Source organism: Rissa tridactyla, chromosome 4, assembly GCF_028500815.1.
Source record: "Rissa tridactyla isolate bRisTri1 chromosome 4, bRisTri1.patW.cur.20221130, whole genome shotgun sequence".
NCBI classification, from domain to species: Eukaryota; Metazoa; Chordata; class Aves; order Charadriiformes; family Laridae; genus Rissa; species Rissa tridactyla.
Genome location: NC_071469.1, coordinates 44733727 through 44754316, shown reverse-complemented (window position 1 = coordinate 44754316; position 20590 = coordinate 44733727). Strand labels below are relative to the sequence as shown.

Genomic DNA, 20590 nt, shown 5'->3' with positions numbered 1-20590 from the left:
AGTTGCTTAATTTGATCTCTGTTAGGTTTATACAGTGAGTAACAAAGTCTGTCTTGTGGGAGGAGTGAGGGGGACAAAGATGTACTGAATTTTTTACTTCTTGTGGCAGGACTGATGCTCCATTCTCCTTTTCTTTCAGTTTTTTTTTTCCTCTTGCTTTTTCCCTGCCCTTCTCTGATTTTTTTTTTGTTGTTGTTGTGTTTTCTTTTTTTTTTTTTTTTTTTTCAGTAGCTAGTTCTGTTTCCTAGAAACAAGAAGGGCAACAAAGCTAAGAAAATCCTCTGAGGATGACTAGCATTAAAAAAGGGGGAAAAAAAAAAAAAGGCGGGGGGGAGAAGTGTCTATCCATTTAAATTCTAGACCAGCTGCTCAGATAGCTTGAGTCAGCTTATCTGTTTTGGTGTTGTGTTTGCTGCTGTTTTATAAGCCTTGTAGGTTGGTGTGAGTGACTGATTTATTTTGCTTCTCTTTTATTCTTTACACGGCTCTCAGTTGGTCATGATAGCTGGTTGGGAACCTTGTCCTCATGTGAGGTACTTGCCTGCTTGAGGGAGCATCCTGTGCTTTTTCTTCCATAGGAGCAGGAAAGTAGCACTTCATGCTGTTCAGTGTGCAATGTCTTTTAAACGCTATTCTGTTATGTCCTGACAAGCTTAAGCCTCTCTCTAGCTCTGCTTATCAATGCCCAGCCACTCTTATAGAAGTCAGGGATTTTTCATATTAGTGTTCCTTGCTGGGGAATTTTTGATACATAGCACATGTAATGAGTTAATCAGTCTCAGCTTGCATGTTCTTCCCTCCCCTTCAGCTCTCTAGCATAGCTCTTCACATACAGCAACTCCTGCTAAAGGCAGACGCAGGTTTAATAAAGCAAATACTCTCTGAGATACAGTGAAATTTAGTTTCTTTGTGATTCTCTCAGAAGTTACTGTAGCCAGTACAGACACAGGCCCTGGCTAGCTCTGTGGCGTGTGGTACATTTGATGAACAAATTATTTGGATGCCCCCGTATTCTGTACTATTTCAGAATGAATCACCCTTGTTTGTAGATAGGAAGGGAGGGACAATAAAAGGACCAGCTATATGATCAAAGTTAAGATGAAGGTATTAAGTCTTTTCTGCTGCTGCTTTTTGCCACAAGATCTTTTTGAGGAGCTAGGCTTGTTCTTGCTTCAGCTTTACCACCTTGAGGGTTTTTTGAGATAGGACAACTAATATTTGGAAGTGAATAGTGGTGTGATGTGTTCAAAATCAGAAAACTGCATAGCTGTCTGGATCAAAATTTATTTTACTTATACTGTGCCGTCCACATTGGATGTCAGTGCAGCAGCCTCTCATGTGCCAACCTGAGCTACAGCAGAATCGACTCTTCTCGTTTCACTGTGTCTCCCCTGTTCCACTCCTCGTCCTTGGCTGGTTTGCAGTACTGAGTGGAAGCCTCTTAACTCTGTCAGCCCTTCTGAGTCATACCCCTCCTGGGTCCCTTATCCACTGATCCAGGGAGGTAAGTGTCAGGTCCTGCACAGGCAGGGCAGTGACCACGGTCTGTGTCACAGCGAAGGGAGGAAGGGGAGGAGCACAGCGGGAAATGAGTGAGTTGTTTTTAATCCAGCCAGGAGTCTGCTCAGCACGTGTGGAGCTGTCTCACACAACTGAGTGGTAAATCCCACTGGAAGCTGAAAGAGTAGGATTTTTCTTTTCCAGAAGTGGTTGTTGGTTTGCTCCCAAATACCTCTTTCCAATTCCAGTAGATATGCTGTAAGGCTAAGTGGTTTCCAGCCCATCCACATGTGGAGTCTCTTGGAAAGTTTTAATCATAATTTTCCATCATTATATAGATAAATTACTGCACAACATAATAAATTATCAGCTTGGAACAATTTCCCTTTACCTTAAGCTGCATATAACCTACAATGGAAGAATAACAGTTAGGATAAATGTTGTGTAACTTTACCAGGCATGATGTTACCTTGCTATTTCATTCCTCTTTAAAGTAGAAGGTTTTGGTCAGCGGGGTACAGGAATGAATTGTGAGAGGCAAATCTAGTAGATGACTGCTGGTAAACGAGGCAAAATGCTGTTTTGAACTGGGATCTTTTCAAGACTAATGACTATTGTGGCCAGATTAGAATTGGTGGTTACATGGACAATGAAATCCTAATTTGTAAGATGACAAGTATTCCTGCCTTATTCCAGAGCATATTTTTCTTAAGTAATTGATCACTTCGCTTGGATGCCACAACAATAGTTGCCTTTAGAAAGCTGGGGGTACACAGAAGGAATCCACTTCTTTATAGACCCAGTGTACCTTTTGGTACATGTGCAGTTTGTGCAAAGCTTTACTGCTCTGTACGGGTACAGTTCTTCACTAATTTTTCTCTAGCACCAATGCTAATGCTATTGGGCTGTATCTCAAATGTAGCTTTGTATGTACAGGGACATTGAAATACTTGAACTGTTGGCTTGTGGGCAGATAAATCCTATTCTCCTGGTGCTGGCTCCTTCAAGTTTACTTTACCCAGTCCTCTGAAGGAGAATTTCTGGACCTTCTTTCTGTGTTCTTTTAGAAAAGAGAATTCTGTGGTGTTCTAAAGACTGTAGAAACCTACCCTAAAATGAAATTCTCATCTGTGGTTCAAAGCAAATTTCAGCATCTTTGGCCTCACCAGAGGCAGCTTGCTTTGTCCTCTTTAAAATGGGACAGTTGCCTTTCAAGGGTTAGACCTCTTTCCCCTTCCCATCTTCCAGGAATCTGGACTGTTGTTAATGCATGTAATCTGTGAGGCTACTGTGCTTTTACATGCCATCTGGGGAGATTTTCCAGCTGTCACAATTGTGGTGGTGGACCGAGAGAGGAAGATAAGAAAATCTCCTTCATTGAGATTGTTAAATACAATTTGAATTGGAGAGCTGCGACTGCAGCTGGGCTTGAGTTGGGCCATTACAACCAAACCAAGCAAATTTTTCTGCACCAAGAGGGAACACCACAGGGTTTCAGGGTCCTGAAAGTGTCCAAAAAGATGATGAAAAATAGCCAAACCCTTCCCTCCCTTTCCTCCCCCAACAACAGCAGATCTCTCAGAAAGAAGTAGGGATACGTTGTTTAACTCTTAAATCTCCCTGTCTTAAATACTCTTGGAGGAAAAGGAGCATAGATGCACTGAGGCATGAAGATCTGAAGTATAAAATACTTCCTTTCATTCCTTGCTTTTATTAATTTAGATTAGACAGGGAGGGTGGGCTGAGGAAGGTTAATGTAGTCTTAGTTTCTGGCAAGTGGGCAAACTCTTTGCACTTGGGACAAGAAAATGGAGATCCCCTTTGCAACAGTGCTTTCTTCTCAGGCCAAGGAATCATAACTTTGATATTTTAATTTGCAGAGGTGGATTTAAGGGGGCTATGACCTCTTCCTTGCTCTCTTGCCATTGGCCTTTGAGATTCACAGGTAACAATCATGCAGTCCTGGAGCAAATGGCCTCTTCCCATCTAGGTAGCAGCTGGGTCCAGTCCTGAATCCCCTTCATTGAACTTCAGACAGAAAAGACCCTGCCTAATGGAGTAGGTGCAGTCTTACTCGGCTGAACTGTTTCCACATGCCCATAGAGCTAGGCAAGAATTTCTACATTGTTTTTTGCTTGGTCTCCCTTTTTGTGAATGCTAGAGACTCTTCCACATTGAATCCATGTCTCTGTAATACAACTGCACCTAAAAAGTAAATTGTTTGCTGAACGACTGTGTATTGATCCGGTTCAGCTGTAATCTCACTCGGTTTTGGCAGAAGAGATGAAGAAGCAAAGCAAGCACTACTAGCAGTCACCTAGAGCTGTGGGCAAACTCCCCTGGTTTAAGTCCTTAGCAGAAAGGAGTCAAACTTGTCAAATTGACTTCCAGGCAGTTTCCATCAGCCAGCCCCTAGGTGTGTGTGTGGGGCAGCGCTTTTGATGTCATGTCTAAATAATTTAAAGTCTTTACTTGTGACAAACAACTGAAGACCTAACATTCAGTAGAATCTTAAATAGTGAGATAGCAGTGAAGCTCCAGACCTGCAGCAAACCTGCTGTCCAGCAGAAAAAGGGAGAAAAATAGGACAAAACCTCAAAATAGCTGGTCAGAAACCCTTTTTACTAAACCAGAGGGGAGACTGTGTCAAGTCTGTGCCAGAAGTGCTGCTGTGTGCGCTGAAGACTGCAGCATTGGGGTGCTGCCAGACTGATGGAAGGAAGGTGTTGGGAACGCGAGCCCTTGACTTGGAGAACTCAGCTGCTGGCTGGGGAGGTGGTTAGTGTGATCTTTGCCAGCAGTGGAGTAGGTTGTGGTAGACAGTGGGAATCTTGTGGGATGCTTGGTTTCAGTCCCTGTGTGACTTTGTACCTTGTGTCGCGCTTGGTATTGAAAAACTAGTCAGGGCAGTGCTGATGTTTGGCGTTGCCAGCTCCCTTTGAGACAAGCTGCTGTTTTGCTGTACATAGAGTTGCTGTTTTGATGTACGTGGAACTTCTAGTTACTTCTCCAGAGTGCCATACGCTAATCAGCCTTCAAGTTAGAAGGGAGTGGATCACTATTCTGTAGCCAGCTGCTACAGCCTCTGGACAAATAGGGATGAAATGTGATGCTTTGTCCTACACTTAGTATTTGAGAATCTGGCAGCAGCAGTAGGTCTGATATACTCCCTCCCTCCCTCCCTCCCTGATATACATCCTCCCTCAAGCTGCCGGGTACCAACGTGCCCCTTTATCCCCCGTCTTTCTACAGAAGCCATGTGATATGAGCCCTTTCTCCTAAAACGCTTCCTTTGTCCACCCCATCCTATCTGGGATGAGCCTGTCTGTGCCCATGCTTCTGTGCTTCTTTCTGTCAGGCACTGGGAAAGGGCTGGACTCTGCAGCTGTGCTCGGCGTATGAGTGTCCTGCATCCTGGTGTTGCTAGAGAACCCCCACAAGTGAGGAGCAGCAATCTTTGCTTCCTCTTGCAGCCTTTCCAGTAGGAGGACCCACCCTGTTGACAGGCAGTACCCACTCTCTTGGCTCAGGGATGAATTGACGTTGAAGTCTGGGACCCTTGGTAGCAGAGTTTGCTGGTGTTTAACAAACAAACAAAAAAAACCCCAAACAACCCCCTAAAAGCCACAACAGGAAGCCTTGACCTGTTTAGATTGCCCGGTGTTTTTTGACATTTAGATTGAATTGAGGATTTTTCAAGGGAGTGGTCCAATTGCAATGCAACATTTTTGGAAACATTTCACAAATTTGTTTACCAGGAGTTCTGTGGAGAGAGGGAGTGTATGAGTGGGAGCAGGTGCCTTTCCCCAGAACAAATTGCCTGAGAACATTGCCCTAGGATATGGGCAACCCTGCTTTTGAGTTGAGCAGCAAACTGGGTTCAGTTCAGAGATGAGCTGGTAACTGTATTCCTTCTTCCCCTCTCCACCCTCAAAATTACAGAGTTGGGGGCAGGAAAATAATAGAAAAGTTTGGGTTGGAAAGGACCTTTAAAGGTCATCTAGTCTAACCCCCCCTGCAATGAGCAGGGACATCTTCAACTAGATCAGGTTACTCAGAGCCCTGTCCAACCTGACCTTGAATGTTTCCGGGGATGGGGCATCTACCACCTCTCTGGGCAACCTGTTCCTGTGTTTTACCACCCTTATAGTAAAAAATTTCTTCCTTATACCTAGTCTAACTCTTCCCTCTTTTACTTAAAAACCATTACCTGTTGTCCAATCACAACAGGCCCTACGCAAAAGTTTGTCCCCATCTTTCTTATAAGCCTCCTTTAAGTATTGAAAGGCTGCAATAAAGCCTCCCCAGAGCCTTCTCTTCTCCAGGCTGAACAACCCCAACTCTCATCCTGTCCTTGCAGGATAGGTGTTCCATCCCTCTGATCATCTTTCTGGGCCTCCTCTGGACCCGCACCAACAGGTCCATGTCTTTCCTGGGCTGGGGGCTCCAGAGATGGACACAGTACTGCAGGTGGGATCTTGCCAGAAGCATGTTGTTCTGTCTTTGTTCTGTATATTGCTTTGTCTTTGGGATGATAGTGAGAGTTTGTCTGAAGGACAAGGAAGACTTTTCTGAAAAAAGCCAGCAATGGGGAAGAGGCAATGTATTGTAGGGCACGGAGAACTGAGACTTCTTTTCTCTATTTTAAGTCTACCATGGGACTTGATGATAGAGAGAATCACTTTGCTTCTCCCAGCTTGCACCTTTTTCTAAAAATAAGAGTAACAGTTTTCTATTTTCTCCTTTATAGAGATGTAGATAACAGGAGCTGAGTATTAAACAGATGACTTACAAAAAAAAAAAAAAAAAGACTTTAAAAAGTGCTGTCTTGTACCCTTACCTTACCCTTGCTAGTTTGGACGCTCTTCTCCCAACATCATATGCTAGCCACCCCTCAAGGCAGTAGAGTCCACAAAGGCACATTGTGCTGCTTCTTAAGAGCCTCTGCAGTGTGCTGCTGCTCTTGAACATCCCACAGCTGGTTCCACGTGTGGGACATGAGCTCAGGTGCCATTGTGGTAGGTATATGCACAGAAGGTTAAGGACATGATTAAGGCAGAGAACACCAGATGCTGCTGACTCCACTGCTTCTGTGTCCTCCTTTGTACTTGTTCCCAGCACGGAGCAAGCCCAGTTCTTGACAGAGAGAGGAGAGCAGAATGGGGTGGAGGTGGAAATAAATGCTCTTAGAATAGTTTTGTAGAAGGAAATTGTACGGAGGTTGCATAGGCATGTCTTCAGTGGTGCATTTTGCATTTTTTTGAACATCAGAGCACTTTTACGTGCAATTTCTTTGATTACTTCAAAGAAATAAGTAAAAACTTTTCTTGTTCCACCTGTCTCCTCTTCCATGCTATATACCTTTGAACTCTGACCCTTCATGGCACGGCACAAAATTGTGTTAGCTGTAAGCAACTTTGGTGCTTAACTGACAAGGAAGCTGGGGATGGTTTTTAGTGTAAGAATGAATTGCAGGACCCGTATTCTGGGCTAAGGAAGGCTCCTTGCCTGCAGTGTGCATGCAGGCAGCATGAATGTGCTCTCATCTCCAGTGATGGAAATCCTGGGGGGTTTCTTTCTGTGTGTGATGCTGTAAATAAAGTTTGATAGTGTGGGTAGGGTAAGTCAAGTTCGGTAGCTTCAGTCCTGCACTGTGTCACACAACTGGTGTGGCAGGTCCAGGCACTGCTTGTGCAGTGTGTGTTGGGGGGCCAGCAGTATTAGCTGAGCCCTCAAGAAAGTTTATGTTAGAGTGTGAATTCTTGCCGTTGCCAAAAATATTATTGATGAAGAAAGTGAGAGCAGGGAAATGGGAATGCTTTTATCTTTGCAAGGCTGCAATGAAAATTCTTGTGACAAAGAAATAGTGCTTAACTGCCCTTGAAGCTTCCCTGTGCAGGATTCCTGAGGTTGCGAGGAGGGAAAGGTAGGGCTTCTCCAAGGAGTCCTGTGAATTTGCTGCTGTTTGGGTTGCCTGACAAACCATATTAAAGAGAACTATATAGTACATGCTTGTTACTGCTTCCATCCTAGTTCCAGGGCAAATATTCTAGTTCCCTCAAGGGAGCGTGTTATCATGCCTGTCAGAATAGCTACAACAGTTGCTGTTTTAATGATTATATTGGTCATGTCTGACTTTAACCTGCCTTATTAAGAGAAATGCTGGCTGTCCTCAGTCTTTCACTGTGCCAGTTGTACCAATTTGGTTTTTAAATTGGGAGGCAAGCTAGAAATAATCCCACGTAGATGATTAGTTTGTTACTTTGTGCTTTGATCCCATTAACCAGCATGTGAACTAAAGGGAAATCACTATTTAAAAAAAAAAAAAAAAAAAGGCAGTCCCGTGGTGAGGGTCACTTGCAGTTTATGTGCAAAGAAATTGAAGGGAGAGAACAACCATGTCTGCTTTATTTAATAACAGAGCTAAACACTCTGGTAGAGCTCTGCAAGTGGGAAGCTTTTGACAGGTTTGGAAAGCTACTGCGTGCGAGTGGAACAGGGAAGAGGAGTGGTTGCAAAACTCATGCTGCCTTGGCTATTTTGAAATATGTAGGCCTTTTCTCAGCTTGAAGCTCTGCAGCCCCCTGGGGTTTGCCTGAGAAAGGAGGGGGGTTGTCATAGGGCATGAGTGCCCAAAAGCCCATGTACCTGCAGGTAGCAACCTGCTCTCTCCTCTACCTGCTCTGTATCTCTCCAGCAGTTACACCTCCTAGCAACCAGCGCCTTGATGCGGCAACAGGACTTGCTCGTGAGCCAAGTCCTGAGCTTGCATAAGAGCGAGGCGGGGGGGGAATGGGGACTGAATAGCAAAGTCTGGGATGAAAATGAGATACCAGCCGCCTCAGCTGAGCTCCACCCTCTCTAAGAATCTCAAAACAGGCACTGTGTCTCCTGGCAACCTTCACACAAATTGTAGAGTTTAACTTAAAAGAAGTACATACAGTCCAAAGGCTGTGTCCCATCACCAGGTGTGACCAACACGGAGTCGATCCTTTTCCTCTTTCTGGAAAATCTGGTGGTCTCAGATCTCAGTCAGTCTCAGACAGGCAACAAGTTAAAGGTGAAAGAGCATCATGTTAGGATATCTTAAGAAGCTCCAGGGAGCAGTGTGTTTTGTTTATTTTAAGCTTGCCCAGAAGTGCCCTGACTATTGCTTAGGAACTTGGCCCTCCCTGCCGTGCCCTGCGCTGGAAGCCGTGCCCTGCGCTGGAAGCCGTGCCCTGCAATGCACACACACGTGCGCTGCCCTGTTGTGCAGCTGGGCCTGGTTCTTTCGGCTGACAGTCAAGGACCGACAGAGCTGATACCAGCCACTTCCTTGCCTTCAGTGTCAGTTGCCTTGCTTTTGCAGTGCTGACCTAATGCTTCTTAGTCTTGGACTCTAACTTGGCCACGTTTCTCTGTGACAAGAGATGTAGATATATGAGAAAGCAAAAGTGGGTTTTATCATGATTGCTTCTCCTTTCAGATCTCCTGACAACTGATGCTCATTAGCTTTTCTGAAGAAAAATTTTAGTGCATTTAAAATGCTCTATATTATGCTGAGATACAGGAAAAGAGAGGTAAATTTTCATCTTCCATTAAATCTAGAGCTGTCACAAGTCTCTAAAAAGGCAACATAGGCAGAATTGAATGTTGCCCATCTAGCAACGACTGCGCTGTTTCTGCTCTGAGAAGCAGCGAGGCTGGGGCAGGGAGCTAATGGGAGCTCTGGGCGTTTGGGCCTGGGAGCCGTGGCAGGCTTCCCATGGCTTGTGGCACCGACAGCAGCTGGGGGCAGAAGCAGGCTTCCCCCTGCCCCTTCCTTTCAGCACCTGCCAGCCTGACCTCCTACGGATCTGAATAGGCAGGGCTGGCAGGAGGCTTTATTGCCTTTTTGCTGGCCCTGGCAGCCTGCTGCCCAAGGCAACTGTGAGCTTTGCCATGCCTAGAGGAGCTGAAAACAACTGACCATTTGGAGCGGGTGATTCTTAAACTCCATGCTTTCGAAGAAGTGGGCTTGGTTTTATGGTTTGGTGTGTGGTTTTTTTTTTTTTTTTTTTTTTTGTCTCTGATACTCTTACAGATACATGGCAGGGATTATGCTTACTGAAGCGTTCAAGGGGAAAAGCTGCTCCAGTTTCCCTGCCGCAGTGAGGGCTTTTGCTGTCTGCTCTGGAACGCAGATCAACGCCTGCCCTGCGCCTTACCCTCAGTGTGGCGAACCTCCCCAGGGAGATGGTGGTGGGGAGGGGGCTGGGAGGCAGACTGCTTCTTTCTGAAGGTTAATTAGATGACAAGGGGGAGAGAGTTAAATTGTATTACTTTTTAGTTTGCCCCTTTGATTGGTGCCACTTTAATATTGACTACACTGCTTGCTCATGGTAAAACAATTAAAGCCCTGGGGCATCTACCATGAACTGTCATGTTCGTCTGCCCTAGATGATTAGCTTGACGTATAGATCTTTCTCCCCGCTCCCAAACTGCTGCACTTGCTGCTGGAAACTGAGGTGTCGATCAGTTGCTTGCAAGTGGGATGTGTTTTTCTTTTCAGACTTGATTTTAAACGAAAACACTCAGCTTTTGAGGCTTTGTGGCACGGTGGGAACTGCTCTTGCAGAGGAGTTTGTGCAGATTTGAAGTGTAGAGCCAGATGTTCCCATGTAAGCCCACCTGGGTCTGCACACCTCTGCAGGGAGCTGCTTGCTCCCAAGGAGGGTGCCTTCAGAGAGAGCTCCCATCTTCTCTTGTTATACTGTTGGGCTGGAAAGCTGAATTTGCTCAGCGCTTGATGGCAGATTTGATTTATTCTGCAGGAATTTTATTGTAAACTTCGCTTCTCTTTATCTCTATCTTTCTTGCCTTTCCCCCTGAACTGATATTTTCCTGGGGTTTTTAAATATCTTTCCTTTTTTTTTTTTTTCTTTTCTTCAGCTTGTCTTTCATTGCTTCCTCTTCCCCTAGATCTGTGCATTTTCTTTTCTCTGAGGCACTCCCCTTGGGCTTTGTTATGCTCGGTGTTGTTTATAGGCAAAGAGGAAGCACCCCTTATACACACACACAGCCTGTATATATAAATAAAAAAAGCAAGAATTTATTGTTAGTATAACTGAATTCTTAACACTCTAATTCAAGAATCATTTTATTCTACCACTAATTATTACAGGAAAACAAAGATAATACGTTAGAATACTTCTATATGGAAAAAGTCTCAATAATTGTGGTAATGCAACTAAAACCGTAACACATTTCTTCGTTTCTATTCATTTTCCTGGTGTTATGCTCACCCTTGTGTTGCTCCTCTGGATCTTCAGGTCAGTTGTTGGAGGGTAATACTGTAGTGAAAACTGAAAAGCCTTTGTAGCCCTTCACTGGGAGGAGTATGATGTGGATATTGCTGGATTCTTCCTCACTCCAGGGTCCACTGGGTCATTTTTTATATGTTTGCTGACACACTTTCACATCTGTCTGTTTCTTAGTTGGTCTGCAGCTCCATGATGCTTCTGATTTCACTGTGTATGGTGTCTTTCATGCATGTTGGGTATTATTTCTTTGTTTTCTTTGTTACCTCTGTAACCTGTTTTGTTCAGCTCCAGGTCTGCGTTTCTTTAACGGGCCGTGGGTGAGTTGTTCACAGCCATGGGGTCTCCGCTGCCAAGCATGTGCCTCATCTCTTACCATCCCATGCCTGTACTCCTCTGCACTGCATCCCGCCCTCCACTTCTCAAGGTCTCTGCTATCATACCATGCCTGCATTTCTCTCCACAACATCGTCATGTTAGTTGTAAATATCTCAGTCTACATAAAATAACTGCTTGTTACTGTTATTTATATAAAACTATGGTTGTATCACACAAAGATAAACACAAGTAAAACAAATTAGCCATAGATACCTGGTCAGTTAGAGAAATTGCTGTCATAGCTCAACCAAGTAATACAGAGCTACAGGCAGGTCAAGAAAAGTTCAGAGTGAGCAAGCCCAGGAAGCCTCGGGCCTTTTAGACTCAGTACAAAGCTTACAGCCTGTTGCTGAGAATGGCAAATCTGGGGCTGTCAGCCAGTCACTGATCAAAGAGGGACAGGCTCTTGAGAGCAAGTGCAGGGGTGGAGCACAACTGGGGAGCAAGAGATCCCCAAAGCAGGTGTCTTGGCTGGTCTGTCAGAACGGAGAGTTGTTCTGTTCTACTTGTTGATGTGCCTGTGACAGCCATAACTTTGGGAGGAGACCTCAGCATATGGAGACAAGTCCTTTCTCAAGAATTAACATAGTATGCTGTGATTCATCCATCCTGGAAAAAAGTTGCATTCCCTGCCCTGATGCAAAGCTCTTCAGGTTTTCATCTGTGTTCTGGCTCTTTGTTTCGTCCCTCTTGGTCACACCTGGGCCCAGCCAGGTTCTGCTCAAGGCTCCATTTTCTACTGCTTCTCAGTCTCTCCTGTCCGACTGATCAGCACATTTTCTTGTCATGAACTGTCTCAGTGATCCTTTTATTCCTCCAGCCTTCCTATCATCAGTTGCCCATTGCTCTAGCCCCTGGGGCTGCTGCTCATTTACAGTATTCAGTGGGTGTTTGCCAAGAGTGCTGAAATAAAATGCAGCTCTGCAACTCCCACTCCCAGCCCAGTTGATTTAATGCTTCATGTAGGTGTATTGCTGGCATTGCTTCCCTGCCCCTAGGGAACGGAGTAATTTTGGAGAGAAGGTGGGAGAAATGTGGACTCTCTATGTGTGTTATAGTCATCCGTGAGCCATAGGTATGCATGTGTCTGTATATATGCCTACGTATACACACATATATATGTGTGTGTGCACATGCGTTTGTCATCAGTGCCTTATGTTCTTTGCAGCTTCTCAGACATGCAAGCTGACAGGCAATTCAGCGTGTGTATGTGCAGTGGCCACTTTGTGTGGCTTTGTTGTTCCACCTACCTTTGCTGCAGGCTGGAGGAGAGATGGGATATTCTGCAAGGCAGGGGAGATGGCCTGTCCCCAGTTCTGCTGGGGCACAGTTTTATTCCTGGTTTCTCATCCATGAGATTTTTTTTTTCCTTTCCTGGCTTTGGAGTGTCAAAAGGAATCGGGATGTTTTGAAGGTGAAGTTCCTGCTGAATCACTGGTGACTATGCAGCCATGAGCCATAACAATTAACTGGAATGTTTCTCATCTTCCTTGCAACTGTAATGATTCCCAGTTGGTAAGCTGGTTTAAATTCTGTGGTTTTCCTCTGAGCCCTTTTCTCCCCTCTGCTTTCCCCACATGCTCTTCTTGCACAGGTCTTTCACAATCTTCGTCTGGCTTAGCTCTTTGCCTCCCAGAAAAGGTGCCTCCTTATTGTGCGGTTCTGTGAAAAGCCATCACTCTCCTGAGGGCACTGCCGCTGTGTCTCTGGCTCCAGCGTGGCTGCTGTGGGGTTGCGTACAACTTACCCGGCAGGAGACAGGACTCGAGCTATCTTTTGTCCCCACATTCATTTTGGGCGAAGTGTGGAGTCTGAGTTTGTTTTCCTGAATCATCACTCTGCCTCATGTTTGTCCAGTGTCAGAAGGGTTGCCAGTTTTAAGACTCTTCCTCCGCCTCTTCTGCACTGCCCCATTAAAACGAGACCTTGCAATAACCTAGCTTTCCGTGCTAAGATGGAGTTTTGCATGTGTGGTAGTTTCAGGGGGGCAAGGATATGTTGCAGTAAGATCAGCTGGACCCGCTAGAAATCATTGCAAGCAGCACCTTCACTCTGGCAGGAGGTGGGCAGGACGACTCCTGCAGGGTTTCTCCTCTGTGTTCCTGGTAAATCAGAAGCTTCAGTGGTATCTATTTGTATGCAAGAAGAGAGGCCTGGATTGGTCAGTGTACAGTCACAATCTCTGCTCCTTACTGGATCTCTTAATCCATTTATGTCTTGGGGTTGGGTTTTTTTTTTTTGAGTCTTTTTAAAGTGTTTTGGGTGTCTTTTCAGATCTGTGCATCTGTTCTCTGCCATCTGCAGCTTGAAGTCAGAGATGTGGCTGGTTGTTTTAAAGATACAGTCTGCCAGGTGTAAAGGGGGTGTTGAGAGCTGCCAGTGCAAGTTCTTGGCCGTGCACGGCAGGAGTTTGTGTTGGGCCTGTGCAGGGCAGGAGCTGAGGAGGAGCTTCTTGGGCACTTAACCCTGTCCCCTCATCTGCAGCAGAGCCTATACATGCAGACAGGCACAAACCACTCTGGCAGCACCAGATCACGAGGATGGCAGCATCCTCGTCAGGTGGTGGGGAGAGCAAGTTGCCTGTTTTTCTGAATGTCATCAAATCACATAGGCACTGATTTTTTTTGTTTTTTTTTTTTTTTTTTTTCCAGGGGTGGTGGGCATTTTGAAGCTCCCATACTTGGGGATGTAGTATTTGTTCTCTTGCATGCCTTGCTCTTCTGTCTCAGTCCATTGAAGGCTGAATGGGAAGTGAGCTGTCACTGGTGTTACCTACCTCAGCTGAGGACAGTAATTGGAGCACAATCCTGTGGCTGTGCAAAGCAAATGATACTGGGCAGAGACAGAGAGAGGCTGTTGGGATCCTTCTTCTTGTGTTCCCTTCATAGTGGACACGTCTGCGCTCTCAGTCAGTGCAATGGGCGATGTGAATTCAATAGGCTGACGTGGTGGGGGGAGCAGAGGCTGCCCCTGTCCCTTTGGGTATTATCCCTACAAATCGTTCTTGACAGTTCTGCTCAATTTACTGCGCTGCTCTCCCTCTTCTTGTGTGTGGGTGCCCACTGGCTTAAGATATTTCTGAGTATCAAATTTCTGGAGGCTGGGAGTCTGGACAAGTATCTTAAAATCTGCCCTGTTCTTCCCTAGGCCTGGGCTTTTGGAGACAAGATACTGGACTTTAGTTTGGCCTGGTTCTTCTTGTGGTTTTTTTGGAGCAGAGCCTGTTCTGTGGTGCGTTTGAGCTCCCACTCCTGCAGGTTTGGGGTGCCACGCAGTCTTTTAAACAGAACAAGCATGTCCCTAGTTGGCAATCAGAAATTCCTGCACTATTAGTCTAGCAACACTAAATGTATTGCTTGCTTTTTTTTTCACAGTAGGTTTCTTGTTCAGTATTCGTGGCTTTCCATTAGCCTGTGTTGGTTTCTGAAGCATGAATTTAACTGCATATTTCCAGTCTTCTTGATCATGGATTGGTGCAGGGAGCTCAGAAGGCTTTTCTGCTCAGGCAGCGACACCCAAATCGTAACCTCTCAACAGATACATCTTTCTTCTCAGCATACATATAATTAATAGAACTTGCATGAAAATACCTATTCAGTTACATAGTCAGTGTGCACATCCTTTCGCCTCGTTGTTAACCCACTCCCAGTACTGGCTGTGAATTAAAGAAGCTTTCTGGCAGGAAGAGTTGCCACATAGAAAATTAACACCAGCTTTTGTAGACAGTCTGATTGAGCTTCCCTTGGCAACCAGTGCAGTGTAAAAAAGATTTTGTTCTTATCAATGTCTTTTTTCTTTTTTGTGCATTTAGTGCGTAGGAAGCTATTACGCTTTCATTTGAATTGCTTTGGGTGGGGGGAAGAGAGCAAAGTATGGGCCAGAAAGTGAGAAATGGACTGATTTTGAAGGGACGGGACTGTTTGCTCTTTTCATTTATTCTTGCAGCAGCATGAAAGGAATATATTGTGGGGAAAAAAAGAAAGCCAACGTTTGTTTTTATGTCTTAATGGAATTTTCTTTCCTCCATACAGCATCCTCTTCATAGCATAGGCTGCTTGTATTTAGGAGGGGAGGACTTGACCCATAAACTCTGCCTCTAGTCACGTGTCCCACAAGATAGGGCAACACTGAGTTGATGGATAGCTTGGAAAGGAATGCTATATCACAGGCTTTTAATTTTCCCAAGCACTCTGGAGGAGCCTGTGGCCTGCAGAGGAAGGAAAGAGGAAAACTGACTTCTGCACAAATCTGGTTTTTACCAGCGTGCTGAAGAAGGAGGTGGCGGGGGGAAGGCAGCTGAGACTAGAGGGATGTGCAGGGAAACAGGAGGACAATGAGAAGTGTAAAATGCCAAGGAACTAGAATTTTGGGAAGAGCAGAGAGGTGGGGGGAGCTGCATGGAGTTGACCCACTGCTGCTGACTTAGTGAGTCAGATACTTCATGTAAATGTGATAGTGATGTCCAGTTCCTCTCCGTTCCTGCCCCTATATTTAACTTAGGGAAATTGCTTCTTTTTTATATTTTGGGTTTTTCCTCTTGGTGGAATAAATGGAAACTGCTCCATGGAAACATCCCCCCCCATGCCCTGAAACAACATCAGCTTTTTATCGGCATGTATGGTGCACGCATAAGATAAGGCTGTACCTTCATGGAGGTTTGGAAAGCTCTGCAAGGAACCTTGCACCATTTTCTTGTTGGCTGACCCAAATGGGCTCCCTGATGGAGAGAGCTCAGTTGCCTGTAAAAACTTTTGACATTGCTGTGAGAGCTGGTTGTGTCCTTCCCTTGTCTTTGAGGTTACCTGAATGTCCCACAAGAAAGAGGAGAACTGGGAGAGATTCCACAGCCAAGTTGTTTTTAAAAGCTGCTTGCATCAGGAAGGTGTACTTAAAGGTTGTTGGGTGGCATCATAGACCTAGAAATAATACCTTTAAATACATCTGCCATTGCCAATGGCCTCAGCAGGAACCAGCATGCAAACAAACAGGACACTTGATCTCAGCTGGCTGATAGATGGTTTGTACAGCAGTAATCCATACAGCAGTGAATAGTTTCTATAAATGTCTTGGAAATCAGAATGTACTTGTGGATTAAAAAGCTGCTGTAGTCATCAAGTGCTGCCTGCAGCTGCAGAGGAGGGAGGTAGGGTTTGTGCTGAAACAAGGGTGTTAACAACGTTTACCTTCTAAGCAGCTAGTGTGTGCCAGGGTCAGTGTTTCTTTCTGTAGGTCCCATGTGAGGTGCTTTTGGAGCTAGTCTTGCATGTTGGCACTAGCATTTTAAAAAGGTCTCCTCAGACAAAGGTGTCTGGAGAACTTGAATTTGTTTTGAAAGCTTAGTTTTGGGAAAGGGGTGGGGTGGGTGGAAGAGGTGATGTGACCATTATAGAAATGCAGGTTTGAAATAGTTTGCTTGGTCTACATCCACAATTGGAAGCTCGGAACAAAACCACCAGTGCTCTTTTCCCTTGCGTCCTTTCCATCCCTCTGGCTGTAAAATGCTGAATTCAGTCTCATAAAGGAGCAGACAAAGGTGGAGGATGGATAGATGGGTGTATGCTCTTGTATGCAATTAATTTTCCATGGTAATTATTTTTATTATTTTAACTGCTGCAAGATTAAAGCTAGCATAAACGGAAACAAGTAGACACTTGGAGTCTCCTGAGGGCTTGGTAGCCTTACTGGACTTGGAGGCAGCGTGGAGTAGGTGGGTCAGCAATCTGACCATTCATTGTCTCCATTCCCTTTATTTTGCTACACCAATTTCCTTTGCTAAAGCAGAGCACGCCCAGAGTACTGATGGGCTCTGAGCCACCTTGTTTGGGGAACCGCTGAAGAACAACTTGCTGGCTGTATGGGATGGAGGGAGCTGCTCTGTGGCCACACTGAGCTGAGCTGTAAGTGTCTGAGCAGGCAATTGAGGCCACCCTTAACACTCGGAAGAGATTAAAGTGCTAGAAATGGTTAATTTCTGTTCGTTGAGGAGATGTGGTCTCTAAGGTGGAATGGACTAGACACCTTCCCAAGCATTTTGAGAGGGAGCCAGTTTTCAAAGTCAGGTGCTCCTGACTCCCAGAACAATATCTGTGTCCCACTGTAAGATTTGCGATTTGTGGCCTGTGTTCCTTCTGGGTAACGTGTCCTTGGAGTTGGCTGGAGTCTTCATTGTCCTTGTATATGGCAGACAGGAGAGTGATGGTGGAAAATCGGCATGGGACAGCATAGCAGTGGGGTAGCTTCAGTTGAGTAGCAGCTCATTTAAGAAAACAAGTTTAGAAGTCTAGTTTATCCTGGATAAATGACTTCACTGGTACAGAGGGTCATAACTAATTAGCGTGTTATGTTAGTTGTTAGCTTCCAACTCAACATAACCACGTGCAATTTTATTTCGCCAAGTCTACAAGTTAAAATTACCTTTTTGTGGCATAAATTAATGCTTGCTGACCGGTAAGGAGACACTGTGATTTATTTCCCTCTTTCCCCCTCCCCCCAGCCCCTTCCAGATAGAGTTTTTTAATTATGGGTCGAACTCAGTGAACCGAGCATAGAGGTGTCTCAAGACAGTTAAAATATCCATGTTTATGAAGGCCACTCTGGCACTAGAAGCCATGTGGCTCTTGGACTGGTTTGTCGATTTGCCCTGGTGTGTGAGCTGGGTGGTTCTTACCTTCGCTGTGGGGTCTGGACTTGGCCAAGGGCTGGGAAGCGGGGAAGAAGCCTGCTGGCAGACAGCCCACTCAAGTGCAATTGAGCTAAAATTCATGATTGTAAGTGGCCAAAGGCTCTGTCATGTAAGTTAATAATGGCAAAGCCCTGGACTTTCGTGATTCACTATACTGTTCTAGGAAGTGGTTTGTTTTCTTGCCTGGTTTGGAGACCATGGTTTGTTTTTTTGCATCTTTCCTGTGTTTTTAGACTGCGTTCACTTCTCTGAAGTCCTGTTTTTCTGCAGAGTTCCTCACAATAAAACACTAACAAATTTAACAGCTGCACAGGAAAGTCTTTACCAGGATTTCGTGTCTTTCCTTTATTCTTTCTGTTTTTTTGAAGCTTATTTTGAGCACAATTCATCCCTGTCATAACTCAGCAAGATTTTGATCCATTAACCCTATCCAACTCCACATAATGGGGTTTTGCTTTGCTTTTCTGATTAGCCAGAGGCTTGGGATTGGATAGATTTTCACATCTGCTAACTTCCTGTTTCATATCTCGTGATTTGCGAGGCTTAACCTCCCCTGACTTGTTAATGGATCACAAACCACCTGCTTTTTTACACTAATCCCTCTGAAATATATAGCATAGCTTTGACTTGAAACTCTCCAGAATGGATCCCCAGGGTAAAAAGTGCAGAAGGATCAATCCCAGACTGAACAACCTGCTTATTTATGCTTTCCCTGCTCTTCCACAAGATTACTTCTCCAATCATGGCTGTCTGCCTTAACTATTAAGAAAGTTTGGTGCCTTTATTGCCTTGGCCTTCTGGGTAGGCCGTGAGTGGAGAAGAGTAAATGGAATGGCATGGGTGGAGAATAGTCTAATGGGAGGGCTCATGTCTTGTGAATAGTTGGTGCTTTGGAGGTTAAAGCTTCAGTACCCGCTGACCGCGTCTGCTTTGAGCTAGCAATGTTAATGGGGCGTGAACAGCTTCATCCAGGGACTCTGAACTCAAGGTCTGGGTGTCAGTTCTCCTTTCTGCTTTCTTTTCCATTTAAAAATTTACACCACTTCTGGCAGGGTAGCCCAGTCAGATCAAGGGAAGGGTCAGCTGCCCGGGCTACGTGAGTAGGTGCCAGAGACGTTGCAGGTCCCTGTCAGCCCTAAGCCCTGCCTGCAGCACTGCTAGCCCTGCCTGCTGCTGGGGGCGCGGAGAGGGGCCTGGAAGAATGTGGCTCTTGTCCTGGGCAGCATGGTGCCTAGGTGTGCTTAGTCCTGGCTCATGGGTGTACCCTGCCTCAGTTAAAACGTTGGTGAGGTCTGTAGGTGAGGTACTGTAATGGGTTTCTGTGATGCCTCAGCTTTCGCCTTTCTGCTTGGCTGCTTCAGGCCAACTCCTCTACTTCTCTGTCCTCACGTTTCTCCCCCTGACTGATGTCTGTAGCCTGGCGCGTTGCGGGTGAGCCCCAGCGCGATGGTGACGTGAGGGAAGTCCCCAGCGCAGGGAGGGCTGCTGGCAGTGGAGCAGGGGCATCCCACAGCACTCCCCTGGCACCGCAGAGGAGGAGGAGCCAGGACGCTCCAAGCACTTGCAGTGTGTATTAGCAGAGGGACAGGCGAAAACCACAACTTCTGTTTTAGAGGTGAGGTGAGAGATGGGCACAAGGTCATTAGAGCAATTGCTGTTATACCTGAGGCCAGTTTTCCTTTCCTTTTAGTCACTTACCAGCTATTTTTTTGGGAGGGGGCACTAATGGCCATGCATTTTCTGCTACCGGTGGCTACTGCTCTCTGCTATGAGACTAATGCTGTCGTGTGTGGAGGGTGTTTGTGGAGAGTGGGGAAGGCTCCAGCACCCAGGACTGCCCCAGGCTTGTTAGGGTGGGCTGAGGCACCAAGGCAATGTGCTATGGGCAAGATCTGTGGGGAAGTGGGGCCTCTTCTCCCTCCCTTCCCTCCCCTCCCAATCAGTGACTGTTTTACTCCTGGTGGAGGTGATTATATTGCTTACCAGGAGTTTACCACCGCTTGCTTTTGTAGTTCATCTTGCTGAGAGACTTCTGTGGAGCCCCTAGGCAAGTTGTTTATTTGGATACGTCCCTTGGGTCAGTAGTTTTTGGCATCATATGTCTCACTTCTTAACTGGCCTGCCACCTCTTCTGCTATACTCAATGGTTTATCTCCTGTCTAGTGTTACGGCCAGGCACATAAATTTAGCTCTTTACCTCCCTTTCTTCTCCTCCCCACAAGAGCTTTACTGAAAGATCCCCTCATTCCTTCTTCCTGACCTTCTTACTCTGTTCTAGGCATGCTGGTTTGGTGCCCAGTACATAGGGTCACTTTATGGCAGGGGATGTAATCCATTAGGGCCATTGCACAAACTTTCATGGTTAACCTTTCTGTTCAGCTTGAGCAATCAGAGACTCAGGGCTCCCAGATGCTAGAAAGGTACTTATTTATGGTACTAGCACATGGTGCTCCTAAACATGGGAGAGACTTGTGATTCCCCTCTGGGCTGCTCTTTTCCTTTGTAATTTCTGGTTAAACTCAGCTGAGCCTGTGAGGTTAGGGGATGAAACATCTTTTGGGGGCTGCTTTTGGTGCTGCTCTGCCAGCAGGGATAGCTCTTTGGTTTTCTTTATACACATGGTCACATCAACTCTTTTTGTTCTTCTGTTTCCTCCATCTAGGTGTGTTGTTGTGCTGTTCAACCCTAGAAAAAATAAGCAACACCATATTCTAAACAGTTCCAGGTGAGTGAAGCTTTAAGCTGGGTT

At 45.6% G+C, this 20590-nt stretch overlaps 1 protein-coding gene across 4 annotated transcripts in view; it reads left to right on the top strand.

The window, feature by feature from the left end:
• Nucleotides 1–20590, top strand: part of MAPKBP1 (mitogen-activated protein kinase binding protein 1) — a 101170-nt gene that overhangs the window by 34062 nt on the left and 46518 nt on the right. For all 4 annotated transcript variants that reach the window (XM_054198143.1, XM_054198141.1, XM_054198145.1 and 1 more), the window contains exon 4: nt 20504–20566. In XM_054198143.1, coding sequence (XP_054054118.1) covers nt 20504–20566 — 63 coding nt within the window. The remainder of the gene's footprint in view (nt 1–20503; nt 20567–20590) is intronic.